The following is a 22,607-nucleotide window of genomic DNA, read 5'->3' on the forward strand; positions in this document are numbered from 1 at the left end:
CTGGTTAGCTGTGTCTTCCTTTCTAGCACATCTGTTTAATAATCCTTCACAGTTCCAATATCTTACATTCTTAACATTTCCTTTTCTCACCTATATAATTCCAAGGAAGGCCCTTTGTGAAACCTCTTGAGATTGTCTCTATATTTTTTAGATTTCCCACAATACTTGAGGTGTACAAAGGTACATTCAGAAGGTGCAATGTGTCAAAAGTTGAGATGAAGGAAAAGGAATATAAAAGTAAAAAAGACTGACCCAAGTCTAGGGGATGAGGCAGAGGAAAAGCGAGTGGGTGTCCGAAAAGTGATACATCGACAAGGTTTGGTGGGTCTCTTTAGAAACTGCCTTGAGCATCAATAGTATCAGTGCCCTAGATTCACCATCCCTGTTGGTAGTATACTATTCTTAAGGAAATAACATATCCTTATAATGGAAAGAAAAAAAAGTCACTACTTTTACCATGTTGTATCCCTTACCTTTCATTCTCTTTCCCGGGTCTGCTTCTTTGTTTTCTCATTTCCAACTCCCTTTTCCACCTAATTTTATCTCCCATTTCTACTTATAATCCCCTTTCCTCCTTACGATTAAGAAGTTTTCTTGAGTTAAGAATTGCACTTTAATTTTTATAGTATAATTAATATGTAAGAGTTCTTATAGTTATCTGAACATGAATACCAACAAATACAGAATAACAAAGAATTGGGGGAAGTGATTTTCATTTATTTGTATTAAAATAAAATCCTTTTTACTTTCAGTTTAAGATTATTCCAGAAGTTTGACAACTTTCGAATTCTTGTTTGTGGAGGAGATGGAAGTGTAGGTTGGGTTTTGTCAGAAATTGATAAGCTCAACTTGAATAAACAGGCAAGTACTCAGTCTTTCCTGACTCATTAACTACATTAACATGTACTCATTAGCATGCACGTATGCTAATCTGCTGACCAGGGAGGTGCAGAAATGCCATAGCTCCTGTTTCTCAGCTTGTCTGAGGTCTCCCTGTTGTATTCTCTTTCAGTGTCAGCTGGGAGTATTGCCCTTGGGTACAGGAAATGACCTTGCCCGCGTTCTGGGCTGGGGAGGTTCATATGATGACGACACCCAACTTCCTCAGATACTAGAGAAGCTGGAACGAGCCAGTACCAAAATGCTAGACAGGTAAAAGAGAATTTTCTTCCAAAACCAGACTGAATATGGCCTACTAAATCATTTTTGGCAGTTTAAATTTTACGAATTGTAAGCCCCATGAGGACAGAGACTTCCTGGTCCTACCTACTCTTTTCACGCCTGAGGTCTAGGACAGAGCCCAGCGTAGACACTCAATAAATATATTTTTTGAGTGAATGAATGAATTGTAACAATAACTGAGAAAACTAGTCTAATGAACCCACTATTTTATTTTATTTTATTTTATATACAGAAGATATCTTTTTATCTTTATTTTTTAAATATGAAATTTATTGTCAAATTGGTTTCCATACAACACCCAGTGCTCATCCCAACAGGTGCCCTCCTCAATGCCCATCACCCACTTTCTCCTCTCTCCCTCCCCCCATCAATTCTCAGTTTATTCTCTATTTTAAAAACAGAAGGCTATGCTGATACAGCAATTACTTGTCCTTGTTCTTCAGGTCAGAAAGCTTCAATGGTTCATTTTGTGTGGGGGCTTTTGATGACTATAATAGGTCATATAACAGGCCCCATCATCTTGTGGCTTCATTAAAGCTACGGAAGACACATAAAGTTTAGATTTGTTAGAATATCACTTCTTAATTATTGCATACTAAGAATGAATTGAACCAACAAAGAACTGAATACTAAAAAAGATAATCCTTTCCCAGGGACCGAGAAATATTAGAAAGACCTCTTCATATCAAGGTGTTTATGATGTCCTGACCACATCTCAACCTCTTTTCTCTAAACGCCCCACGTATAAAAAAGAAATCACCGTATGTGTACCCTGAATATTCTAGAGGAGGTGTTTAGGATTGGAGTTTAGGAGCAACAGGACTCAGTACGCAGTAACCAACCCCCCCCCCCCCCCACCACCACCATAAGTAGAAGACAAATGTCAAAATATCATTATGGACTTAAGCTAGCATGAATCAAAACAACTTTGATAGGATTAGCCATCTGTGGAACTGTTCCCGAAAATAACAAAATCTCATCAGGGAGTCACCAATCTAAAATGTAATTACTCTAAAATGAGCTATAACCTAATTAATTGTAACCTTGCCTGTCCTAAGGTAATGTTGTAATGGTCGATTCTTTTGCTGACAGAATATTTCAAAAGAGAGCTGGGTGGTACAGCATTTGTCTAAAGTTATGGTTATCCCAAACTATTCAGGAGAGGGATACCCCGGTCATTTAGGTGCCTAAAGGGGCTTCTGTCTCCAGTCTTTAAAAGACCCTAGAGGTGATTTCCCAGTTCTGTGCTTACCAAACTATGCAGGGTATTTGAAATGGCTTTTTGCTGCAAATTTAAACACTGTTCTCGTTGCACCCCAAGAATAGAAAAGTCAGAATTCATTGCATTAGTGAAGAAGGGGAAGTTTTACTATGTATGTGCATTTCTTACTTCATGGAGTTTGGAAGTCACTAACCAGAGAACTGGTAAGATATGGAAATCATAAAGCATGAATTCAGCATTTTATGAGATTGCCAAAAATTCCATCTCTTTTTTCCAGTATCTGGTTGTCTTAGATACAATAAACCATAGTTTGTGCAGACTTGTGCATATGTATGAGAACAGAGTCTGTTTATTAAATTTTAAAGGAATTTTAGACCAAAGACTTTTCTCCCTTCAGGTGGAGTATAATGACCTATGAACTCAAGTTGCCTCCAAAAGCTTCTCTACTTCCAGAACCTCCAGAAGCATCCGAAGAATTTTATGTAAGACTTTAACCTTTTGCCTATTTATCATTTGGAAATAGGGGTGAATATCTTGACCAAGTAAGAAAACTTTATAAGATACGGTAGCATGCTTGCTTAGTTTTATTTTTTATTATTTTGGGTATGGGTTCATTGACCGCTTCTAGTCTTCTCTCTCAGAAGGAAGAATTCATACGATGCAGGTTAGAGTCGTTCTATGACCACCCACACTGGAAACGTGAAGTTAGCCACATCACTCACTGTCATGGGCCCCTGTTACTTTATCTATAGAACAAGGTTGCAATGTTGGAAAGAGTTAATGCAGTAACAAATGTGTGCAAAGCACCAGGCATGCAAGTTCCCCTTCCTCACCCCTGATGGTTCCCCCTGATATTCCACCTGCCTGCTTCATTTTACCAACAGGGCTCCAGGGCAGGCCAGCTGATGACAGGTTCCTGTTAGCTTTTACTCAACTTCTGCTTTGGCCATGATCACCTGTCTATTAGGTGTTAGCTCAGCTCCCTTAAGCAATTTGCAAACACACTAATACTTGTGGCCAGAGTATTATATAATTTCTTCCTACTTTGCGTGCTCTGTTGAGTGTTCACCATCATAGGTTTCCAGTTTAAGCCTGCTGATCATGATAAAAACAAAGGAAAAAAGACAGCGCACTTTTTTCCATCCCTGGTACAGACCATTAACTACAGTTTTTAGATGTTCTTAAAGATTCAGCATTTTGATTAAACCTCAAAGCACTGGAGAATTAAAACAGACCCTACTTTTCAAAGGATTACTCTGTGACTAACAAGACCGTTTGGTCTATAATAACTTATTTTTCCCTCTAGGAAAATTCATCTGTTTATAGTTGAAATCTTTATTTTGTCATTAAGAAAATTATGGTCTTGTCAAAACTGAGGAAAGGAATGATAACTAGAAACATGGGGCTATGCCTTAAACCAGCTAATTATATAATGCCCTTTTCTCACATAAAGGTAGCAAAAACTGCCTCTAAAAATATGGAAAATACAAAAATGTATGAAAAAATAATCTTACTTCTAGTCCTAACACCCAAGGATAATTGCTATTAAGGATTAATATATTTACTATTTTCTTTCTAGCAGCATTTTTATTTATAGTATTATTTTATCCAACTACAAATATAATACATGTTTTTATAGGAACCAGTCTTTTTTCTTAATAGTATTTTTGTAAACGCTATTAATTTTCTCCCCAAAGAGACAAAAGGGGGAATTCTTTTGCTCTACTTACTTAAGAGATGTCTACTTCCTAGCATGAAAAATAAAGGTAAACCATTTTACTTTTATTGCATATGTATAGTCGTTAAATACGAGATATGGTTGTAACTACATGGAAGAAATCTCTTTTTTAGTATAAAAGGTTTTGAATGAAACAGTTTATTTTGGTTTCCTATTAAAATATTTCATAACAAAGGAATAGCATGCCTTCAGAATACACGTTAAGTGAGTGTTCTACATCACTCTGACTCGTCACCATGTGACTTTTTTACCTTTAAGACTGTAAGAACAGCAAGCTGAACCTTCCTTCTTAGGCCCAACCTAATTTCCCAGCTTATATATTTTTTATCCGTTTTAAATTCCTTTATGCGTGACTGTGAAATTACTACTTTTTCAGTTTTCCTTAAAAGGACACAAATGTGGTTGAACTTCCTGATTATCTTATTAACTTAGCATTCCTCTGGCACCGTAGAATTGCAGAGTTTAAAGAACTGTGACAGTTTTGTTGATGAACTCCTTATGGCCATAATTAAGTAATTCTGTTTCCTGTTATACTTTTTAAACATTGAAAAAGTAGTGATTCCACGATTTCCTCCAGTAACAATGATGCTATTGATACTCACTGGTAGAAAACACATTGTTGATATTTAGTGTGAAATCCCCATGCTGTCATGTCCTTTTCTCCCGTACCCCTTTATGAATGGATATGTATCCTTCCAGCGATATCATGCTTAGTTCACTCCTGTCCTCACCTCAGGTATCACTTGCTCCAAGCAGCCACCCCTCCTCCCCCAAGTCCCACTACTGTCTCCTTCTTGGGAGTTCCATAGCCCCCTTCCATTATCACCTGCCATTATCTTGGTGCAATTGTACTGTCACGGTGCGGCAACGTGTTATCCATTCACCATTATATTGTCATCTGGTGTCATGACTGACACAAAGCGGGCAATTAATAAAAAATTCTTATTGTTAATTTTTTGTCCAAATACCACACACTTTTGGAACTAGGGGCATCTTGGCATCAAAGCCTTCTGACCTTGTCTGTTTCTCGGAAGCCAGATTCCTATTGCTTTCCAATTGGTTTCAAAGCTTTTTGATGTAAGAGTCATATTTTTAGTCTCTTTTGTATCATACCCAAATCACACCAGTCTAGTGAGTCAATAGATGCTCACTTATTGATGATAAGGTCATAAAAAAGAGGATGTGAACTGCTGTACCTCCATCCTGACAACAGCAACGAATGGCTTCAAATCCCTGGAAACGAAATTCTTCCTATTAGTTTATTTTTTTAATTTGCTCTTAGAGAAAGCTCCTCTCCCCTCAATTCTTTGTTTCCTAGATGCTTGGTAACAGCATGCTAAGATGTTATAACGTTATTTTTTCATTCACTTAACAATATTAAATGCCTGTTGGCATCCGGGAGTAGACATAGAAGATTTGCCCCCCAGCTCCAGTCAGCTTAGGGTGCCGATTCCCAAGCTGTGTGCAGGGGGCCTCCAGGCACTCACTCTGGTGAATTCAGAGGGCTATCATAAGATGTGTTCAAATTTCAAAGAGAATTTAATTGTAATACTCAACATCTTATTGGACAGCACACAGCTTGAAGTACTGGACAGTTGAAACATCATTGCACTACACTTCTTTTGATGACATCACATTTTTGCGAAGCTTGGGTTCTCAGTAGTCACTGTGACAAAAAGCAAACACCACACAAAAGTCAGTGTTGAATAGGAAATGAGAGAGTTCTTGTCCAATCTGATTCCAAGGCTTGAGACGTACACAGTGCCTACAGGCTCACAGCTCGTTATTTAAGAGTTAAATATGATACTATTTTTTCTTTTAATTTATGTGTATTATTTTTTCAAGTGGCTATTAAGTTGTTAGGACATAAATACTAAGTTGTGTGTACTTAACTACTGTTAGCCGTTCCTTTAGGCCTAGGGGTATGTGACAAAATCATTCAGACATTAAGGATGCCACAAAGCGAGAAAGCTGGAGAATATATTTTGAGGGACAGACAATAAATGATCAGCTATGTTATTTTCAGGGTATAATGGCTGCACAGAAGAGAGGGCTCTCAGTCTGGTAAGTTCAGTGAAGTCTTTACAGAAGAGATTGTACCTAAACTGGGTTTTCAGCACAAAGAGAAGTAGGAATTAGCCAGTTGAAAAAGAGCATCATGTAGAGCTTGATAGTAAGGAGCTTCATACATTTGGGACACTACAAGTAATTCTGTTGAGTTAGAGCTCATGGTGCAAAGGAAGAGCATCAAAAGACATGACAGTGGAGAGAAAGAGGGTTCAGATCATGGAGAATCCTGGGAATTGTGGAAGGTGTTGCGTGTTAGCTGAAGAATTTTGACTCTGTCTGGAAAGTAGGAAGATCCCCTCTAACATGTTAGGTAGAGATGTGTCATGCTCAGATTTGTGTTTTGGAAAAAGATCATTGCATCATGAAGTGGAGAATGATTTGAAAGGGGTTAGAGAGATATAGGGATCCCAGCTACAAGGCTGGTATAATGATGCACTTGAGAAATGACAAAATTTATATTTGACAGTTAACCAAAGATCAGGACTTGCTTGGAGTGGGGGGGTGGGGGGTGGGGCGGGAATAATAGTGGGATAAGCTGCAGACCTGGCCCCCTAGTTTGTCTTTTCTTCATTAGCCCAGGATCGTGGGAAAATCACACAACTTCACTGAGCCTTAGGTTCCTTGGCTGTAAAACAGGACAATTAATGGGATAAATATGTATCGAATATTTCATCACAGTGTCTGTACACAATAAAAATGTTAACTATTATTCTTACCTTACCTTCCTGACTCTAAGTGACTACATAATAGCTTAATAAGGGACATCAATAATTTTATCTTTGGACATAGAGGTTATTTCATTTTCCTCTGGAAGAGGTTGTATTCTTTGCCTTTGCTTATTTTTAACAGGCAAAAACTTGGATTTTTACATGTAATTTCAAAGGGAATTACTGACAGTATAAAATACTTTCCCCTACCTTCTTAGGCTCTATGACAATCTATCCTGTAGGGAAAAGAAATGAAACTAATCATTTTGAAAAATACTTCCTTTCTTTGCTTTTTTAAAAGATGTATTTTCATTTTTCTGATCTTGAGTATAAAGATACAACTTTTAATGTTTACACTGGAAGATGAATAAAGTGGATTTGCAAGTGAACACAACATTGCGTGAGGCTTTGAGGCTCCTCCCCTCCCATCCTTTCCTTAATGTAAGAATTCCTTTCTATACGTGGTCTGCCTCTGAAGAAAGTAAGATAGAAATGTAAAAGAGTGACATACTGATTAGCCACTCATGGAACTGGGCAGAAATCGGGAATGAGATCTCTTTGGAAAGACGCTAGTCAGGAAGGCTTTAAGGAGGGGGGTTGGTAACTGAATCTGCATTTAAGTCTGAATGACGTGGTGCCAATGGGTAAGAAGCAACAAAAGGATATCAGAGAAGGGCGGAAGAACACAGGAGGCCAGCTGGAACAGAGCAGGTGGTTTACACTGGAAATTTTTGAGCTGTAGGACGTTGTAGATATTGGAGGCAAACATTTGATGGAAGGCTCTGAATAGAGGCTGTTTAAATACTGTGCACATGTTTGCATATTAGGAAGATCTGTTCTTTCAACAGAATCTTACATTTTGAGTCAAACAGAAAAGGGGAGACAGGACTCCCTGAGCATTTTGATTACTTCCTAATTTGAGAGATTTATTTACATGGCTGTATGACAGGGTACTCAACATTCTAAAAAACTTTTTATTGAATTGTGCACCCAGAAAAGTGCACCAATCATAAATGTACGGTTGGTAAGTTTCCACAAGCTGAATACACCCATGTAATCAACATGCAGATCACAAGGCAGTATTATCAGCGTGCTGTGAGCCCCCACAGGCCCTCTTCCATTCACCACCCTCCCCTCCCACCCCAGGAACCACTCTCCCGGTTTCTAACAGCATAGATTATTTTTGTCCATTCTGCACTTTATAAAATGAATCATTTTGTAAGCAGTTCTTTTCTGAATCCTTTTATTCAACATTATGTCTGTGAGATTCATCCGTGTTATGGCATAGCTGTAAACCACGCATTCTCATTGCCCCCATCTAGTCCATTGCGAGGATATACTACAATGTGTTATCCATTCTGCATTTGAGTGAATGCTGCTATGAACGTTTTCTATCACATGTCTTTTGGTGAACGCACATCACATTTCTCTGGGTGTGTGTGTGTGTGTGTGTGTGTGTGTATGGAAATCGGATTGTTGGATCCTATGCTATATGCATATGTTTGGCTTTGAAAGACACCCAGCAGTTTTCTCGTGTTTATACCAATGCCTGCTCTCCCACCAGCAGTGAATGAGACTTCTGTAGCTCTACAACCTTGCCAATATTTGGCATTTTCCAGGCATTGTTGCTGCTATTTCATTTTAACTCTTCTGGCAAGTACAGTGGAACTTCACTGTGGTTTTATTTTGTGTTTGCCTGACAGCTGATGAGGCTGATTTCCTTTCATCTGTTTGTGGACCATTTTTTTTTTTATCCTCCTCTTTAAATTTCTAGTCTTTAGCCCATTTTTCATTGGGTTGTCTGGCTTTTTTTTTGTGCCTACCTGGAGGAGTTCTTTATGTGTTCAGCCATTCGACATTTTTTTCTAATTTAATGGATTTTAGGGTTTTTTCTAAGACTATAGATTAAGGAATTTCAGAAACTAAAAGCCTTTTATAGAAGGGAAGTATTTATCTATTTTGTATGATGACTTTTCATATAATTCATTATAGTCACGGCACTGTGTCACATGTGTCTTAAATGATCCCATTTTGGAAGTGGTAATAAACTGAGTTGTATAAATGCCAGCAACAATAATACAGTGTAGGTTTTTTACTTTTTCAGATGACAATTTATGAGGACTCAGTTGCAGCTCATCTTACAAAAATCCTCAATTCTGATGAACATGCCGTGGTCATATCATCTGCCAAGTGAGTAATGGAGTTCAAGTCATGAAAGAGTTATATGGTGAAAATGAAAGGACAGCTTGTTCCTACCATTTATGTCACTTTTTTTGTGATTCCCCCGCCCCCCCAAAAAATATTGGTGAAGTAGCTTATAAAGTTAGAGTAGCTTATAAAGTTAGATATACTAAACTTGCATTGGTTTTTTTAAAAATCACTTTAGCATCTTATTTGCAGTGAAGTATATATTTAGAGGGGGTTTTTAATGCTTAATTTGAAATATTTTTATCAGAAAGGTGTGATATGAATTAGAGTTTAATTAATCTAAGTTCCTATTTAAAGAAGCATTTATGATTATAACATGGAAAACACATTTCACCATAATTTATTATTTCCATAAACACTACTCTTTAGGAACTGTTTACATCAGGCAAGGGAAAATATTGAAGAGATTTTTCAAAGTGACATTTATCAGCATGTTAGAATTCCATAATTATATTTTAATTCAAAGTTATCAGATTTTAGTTAAGTTGATTCTGTACATGGAGCCAAAGCTACTTGATTTTATTATCTTAAATGTTGCCTGCCCGGAATTTAGAATTTAGTTTTAAAATATCCTATACTGATATCCTGAGAGCTGGAAAGTCAACTAGAGTAAGGGGTGAAACCCGCTGAAATTTTCAACTGATAAGCAAAGGTCAAAGCATGCTTTAGGATTCTGGCTTAGCAAGGAAATATTACTGTTATACAGAAAGAGGAGACAAAGAAGAAGTAAAGAAAGGGAGTGAGGGACTGGGGAAGTAGTGGGAGGAAAAATACACAAACCTTAGTATATTATATATTTAATTTGCAAAACTCAAGGGAAGACCAGATAAATCATTACAAACAAATTTGCTTGTGACAGAGTACAAAGTAACGACTGCTTTTGCTGCCATAACCCCCAGGAATAGGAAACCGGGCTGAGCAATAGGAAGGGTATTGCTTAAGGAATAATAGGAAGGAACAGCTTAAGGCAGGGGAGCAGAATGGTTGCCCAGAGAGGTGGGCAGCAGATGCTCTGATGCACAGTGCTGCTGGTGGGTTTTTGCTGCTGTTGTTTGGTTGGGCGTTTTCTTTTTTTAAATTTTTTTAATGTTTATTATTTTTGAGAGAGAGGGAGAGACAGAGGCACAAGCAGGGAATGGGTAGAGAGAGAGAGGGAAACACAGAATCGGAAGCAGGCTCCAGGCTCTGAGCTGTCAGCACAGAGCCCGACATGGGGCTTGAACCCATGAACCGCGAGATCATGACCTGAGTCGAAGTCGGACGCTCCACCGACCGAGCCACCCAGGCACCCCTGGTTGGGTGTTTTCTGACAAGTTGCATGGCTTATGGTGAAATGTAAAAATCTCCAGTTCCTCCCAAGCCTCAGCACTCCCTAGGCCTTCCTCATACTGGGCCAAATTTATAAATATACCCACGTCATTCCTTAGGTACTTCTTAAGTTACTTCTACAAGGAAGACATTTGCACTTGCCACCCTTGCTCTATGAATCAAATGCTTTTTTTTATAGGACATTTTAGAAGCTAATGCTAGAAAAAATGGAAAGCTGATTGGAAACTTTTTAAAATTATAACAAATTATAAAAAGAATTGTTCTTTAGTGCAGTTAATATTTTAAATATTTCAAATTTGGATGTTAGCAAATCTCTTGATATTGGCCTTCATGTGTTTGATGTGTTTGATTACTGCCTTCTATACATTTGATATGTTTCTTAACTGAGATATAATTGGCTTATAACCTTGTCTTCTTTTAAACAAAATATTATGTAGAATTCTAATATTTAAATAATTAAAAATCTATTTTGTTGTCATTAATAAATTGGACAAGATTAAATTATTAGCCATTTGTGAGAAAAATTAAGCAATGAGATTATAGATAACAGTTATAATTTTTTATTTGATGCAATTTCTAATTATTTCTGTATTTTATTTTGATTATTGAAGACAATTTCCTTACTAACATGTAACCAAAATAAAATACAGAAATATCTGAAAACTGCATCAAATATAGTCTAAGATTTTCCCAAAAAAACTGTGAATTCTGAAGTGAAAGCTAACATATTACTTGTCTCTCATATTTCTAATGATTCTTTGAGCATGTAAAAAAATATATATATCCTATATTTCTAAGTGAAATTTGAATCAAGTATTTGCAAAATCCTTGAAGTCTTTCTGGAAAACAGTTTGAAAAACACAGTATTGAAAAACACAGTTTGAAAGTCACAGTATTGGGCCAAGTAGAAGTAAATCTGAGGTCCTAGCTGAGATTCAACCATTTAGTAGCTTTGTGGCCCAGGTCTGTTTTATCAAGTGTAGGAATGTCCTTCCTCTCTCATGGAACTGCTAGGAGATTTAAGTTGAGTAATAAAATAAATATAGAGCTTATAAACTCCAGAGTGCTATATTAAATTATGGTATCATCATCTCATGTTTTAATCAATTACATTCAAATTTTTCTTTGACCTTGGCCTGGCTCTTTGTCTAGGCTCCACTATTATTAACTTTAGCTCTGGATTTCTCTCTGACCTTCGTTTGCCTCTAAGCAGATTCTATTCCAACCCTGGTCCCCTCTTGTCACTCCTGTGTGCTCCCATACTGCCCAGCTGTCTTGCCTTTATAACCCCAGATTAAAATTTTAGGGGATTTGCCATAAAAAGATTTAAGACTGAAAAGAAAGGACAAAATGTAGTAAATTTGTACCATTAATATAGTATATTTTCAATTTAATTTTTGTTATGAACATTTTCAAACATACATAAAAGTAGAGAGACTAGTATAATGGTTTCCCACCATACCCCTCACACAGCTTCAGTGTCTGTCAAAAGTTTGTCATCCACTTCCACTTTTCCATGCTACAGTATCTCTAAGCAAATCCCAGAAATCCTTTTATTCTAGTTTCAGTATATATACCTAATAATCTTATTAAAAAGTCTAATAAAATTAGTAATAATTCTCTAAGACCATTTCGATCCGTATTCCATTTGCCCTAATTATCTCAAAGTTTTTTTTTAAACAGTTGTTTTATTCAAGTCAAGAACCAAACAAGGTTCAATTATTGCATTTGGGTTATATGTCCCTTTAAGACTTGTAAAGTATAAAATAGTTCTCCCTGCTTGAAAAAAATTTTTTTTTTCGGGGCACCTGGGTGGCTCAGTCAGTTAAGCATCCAACTCTTGATTTTGGCTCAGGTCATGATCTCATGGTCATGGAATCGAGCCCTGCGTCGGCCTCCATGCTGAGTATGGAGCCTGCTTAAGATTCTTTCTCTTTCTCTGCCCCTCTCCCCCAGTCATGTTCACTCACTCTCACTTTCTCTCTCTAAAATAAAATTAAATTTAAATTAAATTAAATAAAAGTTAAATAAAGTAAATAAAAATAAAATAAGGTAAAATAAATTGTTATCAAGGCATGACATATACACGGTAAAGTAGCCAAATCATAAAGGTATAACTTAAGTGATGAGAGAAAATACACACACACATTCACATACACATTCTTGTAACCACCACCTAGATAACATAAATAATTCCCTTCCTTTGATAATGCTAGTTACTTGTTAAATGATATAATATTCAGGAAGAATGTTTTAATCTCCTTGTGCAGGTTTAAACTTGTTTTATAAAATAGTAATTCCCAGCAGACTAAGCTGTTTTAACTATTTTTTAAATGCTGAAAATACTATGGAAATGCTATATTCCATTAGCATAGCTAATATGTAGGTTAACTAACGTAGTTACTATGAACTAACCAACATAATGTCAACATTTCTTTGATTTTGAAATTTTGTAAACATGAGTTACCTTCTAAGAATCGGAAGTATTAGCTAGCAATTATAGATGTCATTTATTAATAAAAATACAAAGCAAAGTTATTAAGTAAATGCAAGTTGTTCTGAGGATAAAACTTCTTAGAATATGGGATCGCTGGCCAGAAAAAAATAGTAAGATTGGAACTATTGCCATAGAACCATAGAATTTTATTTTATTTATATTTTTTAATGTTTATTTATTTTTGAGAGAGACACAGAGTGCGAGTAGGAGAGGGGCAGAGAGAGAGGGAGACACAGAATCAGAAGCAGGTTCCAGGTTCTGAGCTGTCAGCACAGAGCCTGATATGGGGCTCGAACTCAAGAACGGTGAGATCAGACCTGAGCTGAAGTCGGACACTTAAACGACTAAGCCATCCAGATGCCCCTAGAACCATAGAATTTTAGATTTGGAATCTATCTTAGAGATAATTTGGGCTAGCTCCTCTCCCCCATTAAATAGATGAGATAAGATATGTAGTTATTACAATCTTTCCTCAGAACACAAAGTAGGTAATGGTTTTTTTTTACATATTATGCATTGATATTTGAAAATCATCTTTAATTTCTGATTGGAACTTTTTTATATCAGATAGAAAATGAATTTTTCAGATGATACCTGCCTGCCAATATGCACATCTGTTTGGGCACCATTGCCATATTTTTCTGCATGTAGTGTTTGCATGTTTTATTGTCATTTGCCACTATTAAAAAAATAAGTGAAAAACTGATAAATGAAGATACTGCTACTAGTGATGAAAAGTATAGATGCCATGAATACAATCTGATTGAGATCATAGTGGAAATCATCAGGCATGCTAAATGTGGACTATTGTTGGCTCCAACTGAATATTTGGTGCAAAATCAACTACATATTTGTGTTCAACTTGGAAGGAAGAGAACAAAACTAAAGAAATAAAATGCTTGGAAATAGCTTGTCAAAGTTATGACTAACATTAATTTAAAATATAATTAGGGATTAAAAATATTTATAACTCTATGAGAAAATCCATGTTCCACTTTCATTTATTTGATTTTTGAACCTGTTTTCTGGAAGTCTATGCATTAAAGTAGAAACTGTATCAGTTGGAGAATGTCTTTTACGTTATTATAGTAAATACATTTATTGATTTTTTTATTCATTTTGAGAGAGAGAGAGAGAGAGCAAGTGGGGAGGGCCATTGAGAGAGGGGGAGAGAAAGAGAGAGAGAGAGAGAGAAAGAGAGAGAGGATCCCAAGTAGGCTCTGTGCCTTCAGTGCAGAGTCCAATGCAGAGCTTGGACCCACAAACAGGGTGATCATGACCTGAGCTGAAATCAAGAGTTGGATGCTTAACCGACTGAGCCACACAGGTACCCCTACAGTAAATACGTCTTTAAATTGCTTTTGTCCAGTTTGCAAGTTCCCAGGTAGTATATGACTTTGAAATCATACTAGTGTACGTTTTATTTCAATTTTAAGAATTCTACAGTCACTATTTAGGTGTAGTAAAAAGTTAGTTCATTTCTCCCGAGTGTACGTATTTTATATCTTCTGGAATATGAAACTTACTGGATCCTAAGATAGACCATTTCTTCTAATTTTCCCCACAACTTCCATGGCAAGTATTCTCTAACACAGAATCGTACTCTCCCCTCCAGCCTCCACCTGCCTCAACAACATGGTACCTTTGTTGCCCCTTGCATTCCTAGGCCGATGGGCCAACAAGCTCTGTCCCTAAGAATTAGGAAAATGCCAGCAAAAGTAGTTATGATAATGTTATGGCATATGCAATTTCACAAGTTCCGACAGAAAATTATATCGGGGCAGTGTTGTAACAATAGCAAAGAAAAGGTCTATTTTGGAGTTCTGTAAAGAGGGGAAACTGTCCGTGTCTCCTCTTCTTAGAGGTGGGACATCTTAGAGAAACTTTCAGTAAACTTCATAGAAAAACTTTCACGATAGCCTCACTTTAATATTTCAACAAGTTCTGTAAAAATGCTATGCATGAACAAAGAGGACAAACCTTGAGGTGGAGCACATGAATGCATCTCTAATAAATAGTAAGCTAGAGTCTCTGGAGAATTGTGATTTTAAAAAGCCAACAGAGGGGCGCCTGGGTGGCTCAGTCGGTTAAGTGTCCGACTTCAGCTCAGGTCATGATCTCACGGTTCATGGGTTCAAGCCCCGCGTTGGGCTCGGTGCTGCCAGCTCAGAGCCTGGACCCTGCTTTGGATTCCGTGTCTCCCTCTTGCGGTGCTCCTCCCCCACTCACACTCTGCCTCTCTCTCTCAAAAATAAATAAATAAACATTAAGAAAATAAACAATAAATAAAATTTAAAAATTTTTGAAAAAGCCAACAGAAAGGTTGAAGGTTAGGAAATACTACTTTTTGTCCGAGTGAAATCTAGAGATGGTTGCCAAAAAACAACAAAGAAAATAAAAATTGTTAAATTGTTAGGAAAAATTCATTTATTTCTTAGATAATAAATGTGAACGTTTGGAGTGTGTGTGTATACACTCTATCTATTGAATGGCTTGATTTCATAACACTTAAATATCTGGAAACTTAATCATTATATCACTCACATACCAGAGAAAATTGTGAGTATAATAGAAAAAAATAATTGCTGGAACCTGCTTATTTTTTCCTTCAAATTCCTAAACTGTATCCATAATAAAGAGAAATATAATTGTTTTAAAATAATTCTGATTTTGTTTTCAGACTCACTAAGCCCATGCTACACAAAGCTGGTCACATACCATTCTGTTGGATTGTTTCAACTCCAGCCCCAAAGACTTTTGAAAGACAGATTTTTGTCAGTGTTGGGGTTTCAGATTATTTTTTCTCCTAATCTATTTCTATTGCAAAGAAACCAAATTTATGTAAAAGGAACAAGTAAAGCATATATTGTTGACACTAACAAAATCTAAATTAAATTAGTCTTGCCTATGACTATACTGGTCACCTTAAGGGAATAGATTTCCAGAGAATATAACTCAATTCAAGCGGCAGGTTGGTTACACAATCTCTTTCCTCTTTAGGAACAATATACTTTCAAGATACCCAGATAATGAACATTAGAATGACAGTGACAACTTTAAGTGACAAATTTATCCTTGTTTTTTCAACATTGCAAGTTCTGTTATGAAAATATATAAGATGCCGGAGATAATGCTTTAAATTTCTAGATGGAATCTACAAATGCTCCTCTCAAGAATTTAATTTAAATATTTGAGAAGGACTTATTATAACCTTAAAAGGACTGTTAGTTAAATTATATAGAGCAAAGTTTATTCATGTACATTTCCATTTATCACTTAGAATGTCTTGAACTTCTATAGTACGTGTTACACAGCAGATAGAGTATGGGCTTTTTATACAAATGGTCCCTATATTTTGACCTAATTGTGCTTGTTTTAGGTATAGTTTACCTAATTGTGCTTGTTTTTAAAATGTTTGTCAATCAAACCAAATCAGCCTACTGGGTTTACTGAATTTCACCATTTCTTTTCCTCAAAGGATCCTATGTGAAACTGTAAAGGACTTTGTTGCCAAAGTAGAGAAGGCATACGAAAAAACGTTGGAAAATGCTGTTGCAGCTGATGCTGTGGCCAATAAAGTAAGCAGGTCACCTTTAGAGCATGAAAGTTTTGACTAACAATGCTGGCATTGAACGGTGTTTTACAGCTAGATTGATTAAGTGGCTTTCTTACCAAAACATCTTAAATCAAGAGAAAAAGTCCTTTTGAATCAGATGTAAGGGATTAAAACATTCTATTTTATGGTTATCTGGTAGGAAAACTGCATTACTGAAGACCATCTGACAACACGAATTTTATAACTCAACTCCCTTTTCCCACTGATTGACATCTTGAAGGAGAAATGCACAGTAGTTGGGTCACAGGTGGGAGATGCAGAGCCACTGGTGTTCCAGTGCAGAGAGAGGAATGGCTTTCCATTTCCAGGCAAACTGGGCGTCAGGCTCTGTCCGTCCATCTTAGCGCCATTCCTTAAGTTCCCCAGACAGTATGGCCCTTGGTCCCTTTCAGGGTTCTGTTTCTTGCTTTGCCTTTTTCTTTATAGATTTTTTCCCCCTTTATGAGCTTTCTGAGGCTAACATAAGAAACTTAAAAGCTACTCTCTTTACTCTCATATGTTCATGACAGGGAGTTCTTACGAAAGGTTCTTGGGCTTGAAAAGGAATGGTCTCCTCCAGATTCATGCTGTCGATGGTGGTTTAACTGAGTGAAAGGAAAAGAATATAGAAGTAAACATACATTTGACATTTTCAGCCTCTTTTCTTCTTGTTTTTCTACTCTGTGGAGAGCTTCAGAAAGGCCTCTGTAGCCACACTTTTTTCTGTTAACTATTTCCACTGTGACCTTGTGTTAGCATGACATCAAAGGCCAATAAATGGAGGCGGAACGAACTGGAACTTGTGTGGAATAAAAGGTAAATTAGGCAGTCACATCAACAGCTTCCGTCCTAAATATTTCTTTACCCATAGTCATTCAAGAGAAGCAGACAGAAACAAGGTCCGAGAGCTGGTTTTTCTTTCTCCATCTTCTTTTACTTCTTTATCATTGTGCATCTTCCTTTTTTGCTCTTTTTTTGAGCCATTAATCCCTTAGGTGCCCTTCACTCCTTTTAAAACCACAGCTTTGAAGGAGAGCTTACCAAGGCTCAGCCAGACCTGCAATTTGTGATGCTCAAAACAGTACCATACATTGATTATTTTTAAAAGTTTATGCAATATTCTGTATAATGCATACATTTTCTGTGTAACGTGTAAATTTTCTGCGTAATGTGTCACTTTAATGTGTTTGTTCTTTTAAGAAAAAACAACTATATAAAGATAATAGAGATTTTCTTTTAAGGGAAAATAGGTATATAAAGATGGTAGAATTGGAATATTCTGGACGTGCATGTAAAAATTCACATAATTGTACTTCTTTTAAAAATGATAGATTACTTAGTCCATAAACTATCTAAAGTATAATTTATAATAGATGGCAAATATTAATGGTAAATATTAATATAGGCATCTTTCCTCTAAAATCAGAAGCCATTCACTTAAATTATCATTTTCCATTCCCACCAAATGGAGATTCATTAGTGTATTTTTGTTTTCTTAGTGTTCAGTCCTAAATGAAAAGCTTGAACAACTGCTTCAAGCTTTGCACACAGATTCCCAGGCTGCCCCCGTTCTCCCAGGCATCAGCTCTCTCATTGTAGAAGAAGATACCGTGGAATCTTCCAGTGAAGAATCTTTGTGTGAAAACAAAGAACAACTCACCGATGACCCTGCAAAACCTTCCTCCCAGAAAGCTGTGAGACCAAACGAAATAATGTTGCGGGCAAACAGTTTAAAGAAAGCAGTGAGGCAAGTCATTGAAGAAGCCGGCAAAGGTACACATGAACGAAATTAGCTTTTGAAGAAGTTAGCAGCATTCTTATATTGCAAGCACAATGGAATTTTCACACTGGTCAGGCTATACACACATAGAAAATTTTCAGGCAAGACAGAAGATAGGGCCATTAGAATGAAATTTATCCCCTCTCTTGTTTTAGTAGTAAGGATGAGCATATTTATTGTTAAATATGTTAAAGATGTTAAATAAAGTAACATCTCAGAGATAAAGTACACTGGAAATATTGAAAATTAAGTAATAATTATAAAATTTTAAATATCTTCTATGTCATTAGAATCTGTTGAGTTCTCAAAGAAAATCAAACCTGTAAACTACTTTGAAAATACTTTCTTAAATTTGTTTCCTGAATGTTTATATTGTTTTTTAAAGAGTTTGTAAAAGCTCCACTTATATTTTAATTTTTTGTATTAATATAATGTATATACCTCTCTTAGAATTTGAATAGTGGACTAAAGTTAACTTTAATTAAAAATTAATATTGAAATCCCTTTTATAGGTTATAACTTGTAGTTGGACTTGTATTTCATTCTCAAATTTTTTATTTTTTTCTTCTGGTAAAAATATAACTTTTACAATTTTAAATATTTAATTGTATAATCTCTAGTACTTAGAGACACCACCCCAAACTTATCAACTAGTGTTAATTTGTGAATATGGAATTTCTTTTGGTTTATGTTTCATTTTCCTTTTTAAGCATACATTAATATTTATGGATTTTACTTTTACTTGTCCAAACATATTTCTCTCCTACTACTTAAAGTTCTGGATGACCAGAGTGTTCACCCTTGTGAACCAGTTAGCCAGTCATTCGAAAATGATAGCACAGAAACAGATGAATCTAAAGAAGAATCTAAAGATGATGGTGCAAAAGAGCCTTCAACTGGTAAGAAAACTAATTATTTTGGAATTCAATAAAATGTAATTCTGCTTTTACTTTTCCAAAGGCTTATCGGTTTGTAATAAACTTTGTATTTTAATTTTAACAAGGCTTTTCAAAAGTTAAAGCTTAGATATTCGTGAATAGTAAAATAATAAAGGTAACATTTAGAGTATTGTCAAGTACTCACATCCCTTTTTTATCAGATAATCTGGAGATCATCATAATAAACTAAGGATTCTGGGACCAACCATAGCTAAATATCTTCATTTTCCTGAAGAAAAAAGGAAGAAACACCTAAATCAACAGATTTTAACCTGTTTTTAGCCTACAGATGCATTTGAGAATTCTGTGAAAGCAGTAGGTCCCACAGGCACAAAATTTGGCATTTCAGTAGTTTAGCGGTCCCTTGAATTCCACTGATCAGCTCGGATGGTTTGCGAATTTCCTATTGCTACATTAATCTCTAAAATCACTGGACATCTAGTTACAACCCTATCTCTACTAAAATTATTTTTTCCAGGAAATTAATATGTAGTTGCCTGTTGAAGTTCAAAGATGAATTTATATTTTTAATATTTCAGATTGTATAAAGGAATAGCTGTTAATTTAGTAGAATAAAACAAAGCAGAAATTAAAGTATTAACGAAGCTGAGAAGTAATATGAAAGTAATCGCATAATACTAATGAAAAGTCAACACTATTAAATCAGAACTGCGTTCATTAAGCTTTTGCTTTATTTTCATTACACATACACTTGGGCAGATTGCTTCATTTCTCTGTGGTTTCCTCGTTTGTGAAATGCGGATAATGACATGCCTACCTGTTGAGAAGGTTGAGGAAGTTAAGATATGTGGAGTGCCTAGAATAGAGTCAGGTACATAGTGCTCTGAAAGAGTGTTTGCAGTCATTATCACAATTACCAGTGCTATTCCTGCCACTGCTGTTGCTACTAATTACATTAACTTCCAAAGAATTCTCCTTAATTATATGTGAAACTCTTCGCAGCTTTGAAATTAGACCTCACATGTCTGGCATGCAACCAATGCATACATATTCTACAACCTTAGCCCTTGTAGACTTTACGTGTACCTATTTCAGCACACGACCCAACTCTATAACCTTAGACTGTAGGGACCTTAACGGTCCCTGTCGCAGCATATAATCCAATACAGGCATACTTTATAACCCTCTTGACAGATGGCCACTCACTTTCTTTTGTTTTTTTCTTAATATTGTTGTTTTTTTTTTAAGTAATCTCTACACCCAGCGTGGGGCTTGAACTCATGACCTCAAGATCAAGAGTCCCAAGCTCTCCCATCTGAACCAGCCAGATGCCCCACCACTCACTTTCAATACATCCCATTCTTAACATCAGCTCTCAAGTGTTAGAAAGCTTTTCTCTATATTCAGCTTTATATTTTCTTCTTAAGTATCTACCCATGATCACACTAACTAATGGAGTTTTATGTGTGATAATGTTAATAGTAACAACTGCTGGCATTTGTGTGGTGCTTTATGGATAGCTTAAAAACAATTTCCTATACATTACCTCACAGTATTGAAGATAACTCTACCATGTGGCAGACCTTTGAAAACAGCTTTCATGGCATCATATCCTCTTCTACCCCTTATATCTTCTTTTCCATATTATCTCCTAATTCTTTTACCAATTTTTAACTTGATTTCAAACTTTTTTGTTTTTCTGGTTGCACTCAATTGGTCAATATGATGCCCCATTTTGAATGCAGCCCTCCAGATAATGGCACACTGCTAGCCATACACTACACATTCTGGGCAATTTTGATTTTCGAAGGCTTCCCTAAGAGTTCTTGTTATGGAGTGTTCTATAGTAATGCCATATAAGCCTGTTTTCCTCCTGTTTTGTGCAAGTGATTTTTTTAAAATCTAATTATAGTAGTTTATGCTCATCCCTGTGAACTTTTGTCTTTTCAATTTGGATCTGCCATTACATCCTGTCAAAATCTTTGGAAGCTTCATTGTATCGTCTCAAATTTACTTCATCTAGAATTTAATAAGCTGACTTGTATGTTTTCATCCCTTAACGAAGGTGACTTAAGCAGGACTGCAAATGGCATTCTTACAATATGCTGCATGGCAATTTTCCCTAAGATAAGGAAGGCTCTCTTGGGACGATTGGTTTTTCAGCACTCACTGTAAAACGGTAGCTGGTTTTCCAATCAGCTACCACCCCATCTTACTATAGTCTCATGAACTGAGCACTTGCATTGTAGTCTGCAAAGAAAACTGAAACATATGGGTATGCAACTATAGATATTGATATTGAAATAGACATAAATTTATACAAGTCTTTAATGTTGCAATATTTGATTTTATTTTCTAGCTAGGAATCCAACTTAGTGGGAGTCAGTAGCAATTGAAGCATTTCAATTGAAGCAATTGAAAAATTTCTGTATTAAATAATCATTATTTTTTTAAGAACATTCATTATATTATTAAATTATGCAATAATTCATATGCCTGAAATGTATAATACAGTATGTTACTATGATCAATGAGATGTTATGTTTAAGAAAAACCATGAAACAGTAATTTAGTTACCTGCAATATTACATCAATCTTAGTCACTAAGATGCTGTCTGCTTTTGATCAGAGATGAATATCAAAAGATTGTTTTTATTAGAAATTAGCCCCAGGTCTCACATCTGTCCAAAAAAAAGAAAACAGTGAGCTGTTCTGCTAGTTTTCTTTAGTACAACTGGACTGCTTTTGAAGAGACAGAAGAGAGTGTAAGATTAATATGGTTAGTTTGTAATTAGTCTAAGGGAGAGTAAAGATAATTAAATTTTCAAGTATTTTTAAATTGAGTTTGAGGATTACTGGTTTTTTTAAAACACCTGCCAATAGCTCCTAATTGAGTTAAAGATCCTATTTGCTCTCCATTAAAAATTACCCCAGTTTAGACAGAATTAAATCTCCTTTTTTGTTGTTTTCTTTGAGAAAAATTCTGGTTTGGTATAACTTTTTAAATGTATTGAGCATTTACAAGAATATGATAGAACCGTTCTGGGTGAATCATTGTTATAAATTTATAATTAATTGAGAAGTGCAGGAAACATATGTTGGTTTCGTTTGAAAAAAAATACCATCTTCCTTTCATGTATAGAAGACGATGTTAACTCATGTTTCACACATTAGCTGTAGGAACTACGTTAATTAATTCTGATCATTCACTCAACATTTATGACAAAAAGAATGCATTGGTAGTATACATTATAACACATATGTTCCATTTGCAAAAATCATCAGGCTTCAAAATTTCTTTTTATCTTTGTTTATATACATATAATTTATTGTCAAGTTAGCTAACATACAGTGTGTATACAGTGTGCTCCTGGTCTTGG

General features: G+C 35.8%; 1 protein-coding gene across 6 annotated transcripts in view; it reads left to right on the plus strand.

The window, feature by feature from the left end:
- Positions 1-22,607, plus strand: part of DGKH (diacylglycerol kinase eta) — a 182,021-nt gene that overhangs the window by 117,178 nt on the left and 42,236 nt on the right. For all 6 annotated transcript variants that reach the window (XM_060637086.3, XM_060637084.3, XM_060637087.3 and 3 more), the window contains 7 exons: positions 753-861; positions 1,013-1,152; positions 2,802-2,886; positions 9,024-9,109; positions 16,432-16,531; positions 18,048-18,321; positions 19,105-19,227. In XM_060637086.3, coding sequence (XP_060493069.1) covers positions 753-861; positions 1,013-1,152; positions 2,802-2,886; positions 9,024-9,109; positions 16,432-16,531; positions 18,048-18,321; positions 19,105-19,227 — 917 coding nt within the window. The remainder of the gene's footprint in view (positions 1-752; positions 862-1,012; positions 1,153-2,801; positions 2,887-9,023; positions 9,110-16,431; positions 16,532-18,047; positions 18,322-19,104; positions 19,228-22,607) is intronic.

Source organism: Panthera onca, chromosome A1 (assembly GCF_046562875.1).
Source record: "Panthera onca isolate mPanOnc1 chromosome A1, mPanOnc1 haplotype 2, whole genome shotgun sequence".
Classification (NCBI taxonomy): domain Eukaryota; kingdom Metazoa; phylum Chordata; class Mammalia; order Carnivora; family Felidae; genus Panthera; species Panthera onca.